General features: G+C 45.2%; 1 protein-coding gene across 2 annotated transcripts in view; it reads left to right on the top strand.

Annotated features, from left to right (window-relative positions):
• pard3ba (par-3 family cell polarity regulator beta a) overlaps positions 1 to 4383 on the top strand; it is a 149409-nt gene extending 145026 nt beyond the window's left edge. For both annotated transcript variants that reach the window (XM_017434394.3, XM_017434395.3), the window contains one exon: positions 3261 to 4383. In XM_017434394.3, the coding sequence (XP_017289883.1) occupies positions 3261 to 3627 (367 nt within the window). In that variant the 3' untranslated portion in view covers positions 3628 to 4383. The remainder of the gene's footprint in view (positions 1 to 3260) is intronic.
• The last annotated feature ends 714 nt before the right edge of the window (positions 4384 to 5097 follow it).

The raw sequence follows: 5097 nt of genomic DNA, 5'->3' as shown, positions 1-5097 counted from the left end.
CCCCCCCCCCTTCCCCCCTCTTGCTTCTCTGGCACCATATTCTCTTTCTGACATGAGTTTTTAATACATAAACTCATCAAATTAAAAAGAAAAAAGTGCAACTAATCTGTAAAATGCACCAGTTTGATGCAGAAAGAAAAAGACGAAGTAATGAATCATCCTGAAAGTCTTTCCTTTTTGCATTTAGAAGTATTTATTTATCCCAAACTTCCTGTTTCCGTGTGATCTTTTAATTAGTTTAATTTCTGGCTTTGACATTCTAAAATGTGTGTGTGAAACAAAGTCGACAGCTGAACTGTCCGCATGTCTCACGCTGTCACATGCTCTTTTCAAACATGATTAGCGCTGCTGGCAAAGCTTCTCTAATTGTCATTACCGACGGCGAGCAGCATTTTAATCCAGCAGGGAGGGTTTTTGGGTTTTTTACTACAGGAAATTTTCCATCTTCACTCAATGTTTTTTCTTCCCCCACTTAAAAATAAATCTACGTTCCGACTTCCTTTATTGAAATGTCTTTCACTCCAGCAGACTAACTCCAATAATGGAGTTGTTGTATATTCGGTCTCATTCTGACAATCGGAGCAACAAACACGCCACGCTCTCGGCTCTGGCTGCACCAGGTTTCATGTAATGTTGTCATAATTCATGAAAAACGTGATCATTAGATTTCTACAAATAAAATAAAGAAAGCTTTACTTCCTTCTGCCTCCCAGGTGGGTTGATGCCACCTGTGGGACGCAGCCGTTTGAATCCGTCACTAACCTAACCTGTTGCTGCTCGATGAGGGTTCATGTTTGTTCTCAGACTTGAAGTAAAGTCCCAAAACCTGGCAGACAAATCTGCTCATCTGAGTCTGGAAAACTGTGGCGTTTTGACCTCAGCTCTAAAGCACACCATGTTCAGGTCAGAGGTCACCAAACGGTTAGTTTGACTCCCACTGAGCTGGTTAGTTGGTGACCAGCGAGCCACGCCGCTGCATCATGAGTGGCCATGGTTTGAAACTGTATTCTCGGCCGGACGCTGCCCACCTCGGCCCGCTTCGTCCAGATTGGAACCAAAAATAAATCAAGTCATACGCAGATTTGTTCATCGTCTGTGACTTTGTGGGGCTTTCCATGGAGAGAATGTTGTCTGAGTTGATGGGTTTGCCCCTCTCTGAGGTTTCTTGTGGGATTATTCCCCTCCCCAGGTGACTGCAGATGCAGGGAGGACAGAGGCATTAGAGGGACTGAACAGATATTATAGACGAGTGGAGCAGAAAAGGAGCGAGGTGGAAATGAAACATGCTGGTGGAAGTAAAAGATGGCGAAGAAAGGAGGGGAAATGAGGCGAACGCTGCCGGAGTCTGGGCCTTCACCAGTTAATCTGGATTAATGAGCAGCTTGACCTTTGCTTCCTTTTCTCTCTTGCTCTTTGCCTCCTGCTTATCTTCCTCCTCACAGAAGGAAAAGGTTTTTACCCAAACTTTACATCTTAGTTTCAGATCTCTTCCCTTTCTGCTTCCTCCGCCTTTCTTGAATCGTGGATTTGCTCATATCAGCGCGTTTGTGCGAGCGTTTCATCTCCGCTTCCCCGCTGACTGACACGGCGGTGCTGGACGCCACCCGGAGGACCCGGGTCCCACTGCTCCTTTTGGGTGGTCAGGCCTCCCAGTCCACAAAAACCACATGGGGGACGCTCAGTCCAATCAGTGTCCTGAGGGGAAGCCTTGTGAGGCACAAGGACGGACTCAGTCTAATTGGCCAGTCAACAGGTGCTGAGCCCGACTCCAGGGACTGGACAGAGGAGACGTAGGGATACGATTACAGAACAAGAAGGCGGCTAAGCTCAAGCTTCTGTACAAGAACGACAGTAGGAGCCATTGTTGGACGGTGTTTAGTTTAGCTTTTAGTTTTAGTCTTGACACACCCAGAGCAGTATGAGCTGTTGTTTGTGGGGAACCCCGGATGTCGGAGGACCAGCCGTGTCTGATTTGGACAACTGTGAAGGCGACATTAACGGCTTTTATGCAACAGGAAAATAAAACTTGTTCTGTGCCTGACAGCACGTATTTGGACCACATAAAATCCAAAACTAAACACAACCCATGTCACTTTTTCTGACCCTCCTTGACTTTAAAATCTTTGATGATCAAATAAGATTTCATCCAACAGGCTTGTTTTATCTCTTAATCGTTAACATTTTAAAGTTTCCTTTCTGATCATTATGCATGTTTGTTGGTCCTGTAATAATCCAGAACCGATCAAAATGAGCCCATTTAAGTAAAAAGTGTTAAAATTAACCTTTACGTTTGTATCTGTGATTTCAGACATTTAGTAGTTTTCAGGGCGTCTTCACACTGGATGATCACGCTATGATGTCAAAAATCAGAACAGGACGGTTTTGCAGGGTCTTGGCGAGGTCTTGGCGAGGTCTTGGCGAGGTCTTCAGGTGTCTGAAGGGCTCCCCACGGTGTATGACAGAAAGCAGAAGGTCCATGATAGCTTTAAGCTTGATTAATCATTGAGTGGGCAGCATATTGGGGTGTTTGGGGGCGGGAGCGTACCCTTAGGGTCCTTGGACACTCACCTTCACGTTAATGGAGGTTTTCCAGATTTGCCATGATGAGTTGTGTTGGTAAATCAAAGCAGGAGTCATCATCCTGTGTAAAAAAGTGGCCTAAATTATGGATCGTTACAACCAATCCAAGTTAAATTAAGCTACAACATCTCCTTAAAAGAAAGAGAGTATTACACCAACATGACTCTGGGTGCTAAACCGCAGCGAGTCAGAACTAGTTTCCTTCAGACTTGTTTATTGCTCGGCTCTGGAAACATCACATAAGATGGAAAACATTCGGGCAGGAATGAAAGGTGAGCAGCCTTCCCTTTTCTTTTCTCCTCCTGTGTTTTGCTCCGAAGCCCCCGTGTCGCCTTACCCCGGGGTTTAGCCCCCTAATCACCCGGGAGGGAACTGGAGACTGTTACTGCACACCCCTGGGACACACACACACCAGCTCATATATGCTTACCAAGGAATTTTCTCCTATCTCTTGGCATCTCTCCATCCACGTCCCCGCCCCATTCCTCCTGACAACTCGATCCGGCCAAGGCCAAAGCCTCGCCACGTAAACTGAATAACAGAAGGAGTTATATCCACAGTTTGTCCTCTGCTCCGAACCAGCTGAAACCAGATTGAAGATTTAAGATTCCCGGACTTCCAAGCTTAAATCTGTACGTGAAGACATGTTCGTCAAACTCACAATCATCTTTCTCTTCCAGGAGGGATCCGTACGATTATCCCACCCACTCCAGGCCCGTTCCCAGAGAACAAGGCCACTACCCGGGCCAGTACCAGGACCCGGGCCGTTTGAGCGGCCAGCCGCAGCAGGCGCCTACCAATCCCCGCTACTATCCCTCATCTCAGCCGCACCGCGCGGCGCTGAGGCAGGACGTGCCCCCGTCTCCTACTTCTGGTCGCAGAGGCCGGCCGGACTACGACACCGCGGCGGCGAGAAACTACCGGCAGGCCAGCCCCGAGAGGAACCCCGACAACAGGAAACACTACCCTAGCTCCGACCGCTACCAGTACGGAGGCGACAGACAGCCGGAAGCGAGACGGAAGAACGTCATGATAGATGCTGTGTGAAGTTCAGGGTCCAGGTTAGTCCAACAGAAGCCAAAAAGTGACAAAGAAATGTTTAAAAAGAAAAATAAATGTATATAACTGTATTCATTGGAGATGGTTGTGCATATTCCAGTATTGCCCATGTTTATAACAAGACGGATTTTATATTGTAGAAATGAAATAAAACCAAACCAAATTTGAAGTAGATTATTTGTGTAGATGTTTAGATTAAAGTCGGTGCCAAACGTATAAAATGAAGTGGATTCCAGCGTTAAAAGCAGCGTGGAGTCATTGAACTGAAGGAAACGGAGGGGGATCACCTTCACCGGTTCAATTATTGCACAAGAGAAACAGGAAGTCGTCCAGCAGGAAAAGGAAGGAACTCCCCTTCTTGTGTCTTTTTAGTCCTTGATGTTTTGTCCTCTCCATCCTGCTTCACGCTGGTACTCTTGTCTTTTGGTTTTTGATTTTGCGGATGTGGTGCATCCAGTTTCTGAGTGTTTAAGATGACTTTATGATGTTTGTGGTTTAGAAAAAGAATATATATATATATAAAAATAAAACGAATCTTGATCTGCACTAATGTTACTGTCGTAGATAAGTTATATCTCTGCTCCCACTCTGTGCAATGAATAAAGAATGAAATGTTTTTACCCTTGAACATATCAGATGTTACGATGTACACGTCCTGCTCGGATTTAAATAAGCTTTAAATAAGTGTGTGATTTTTTTTTTTTTCTTTTCTACAAATTCTTTGAAATAAATATTTTGAGATGATCCTTCTGTTCAGCCACTTTGTGCGGATTTAAAACATTTCGTCAAACCGCGACGGCGCCGTGAGTCATCAGCTTTAAAAATTCATTACGGTATTAGGCCTAATTTGTGTGAGCACAGTCTCTAGATAAATTTGCCCTGCCAGATGACTGATAAAAGTAGCCAGCGCTCTGATAATGACTGAATCATCTCCAACAATTAGGGGGAGGAAAATCTCCTCTAGAAAATGATTAACACCCAATTTGCTCTGAGATGTAAAGATGGCAGCGATTGGTGAAATTAGACTTGATATAATGTGTGTGGAGAGGGCTTTTTCTATCAGTTAATGTTTAATTAGCACCACCATCAGCAGGGAGCAGACATATGCTGAGCTGTAAAGTCTCCACTTTGCTTTGACCCTCTCCTGTCAGAGCAGAACAGAAGGGCCCTCCAACCTGCCGCCGCCGACAAACAAACCGTCTGTCTCAGTCTTGGATAAACAAACTCTTTTTATGGCGCTTCTCTGTTCATATAAGCAGTGATACAATGCCTTTCAAAACGAAAAAGCCAAAACAGATAAAAGCTGGGTAAACAAGAAAAGGAAAAAGCAGCTGTCTGCTTGTCATCCTGTGATGACAAAACCGAAGGAAATTACGTGCCGATATCTCGAACCAATCGAGCACACGAACAACATCCCAACGCAGGATCAGACTGGGAGGCTTTACTTTTTAAAGAAAA

This window comes from Kryptolebias marmoratus, linkage group LG23 (assembly GCF_001649575.2).
Source record: "Kryptolebias marmoratus isolate JLee-2015 linkage group LG23, ASM164957v2, whole genome shotgun sequence".
Lineage (NCBI taxonomy): Eukaryota > Metazoa > Chordata > Actinopteri > Cyprinodontiformes > Rivulidae > Kryptolebias > Kryptolebias marmoratus.
Note: the sequence above shows the minus strand (reverse complement) of the source record. Positions and strands in the feature narration are given on the sequence as shown.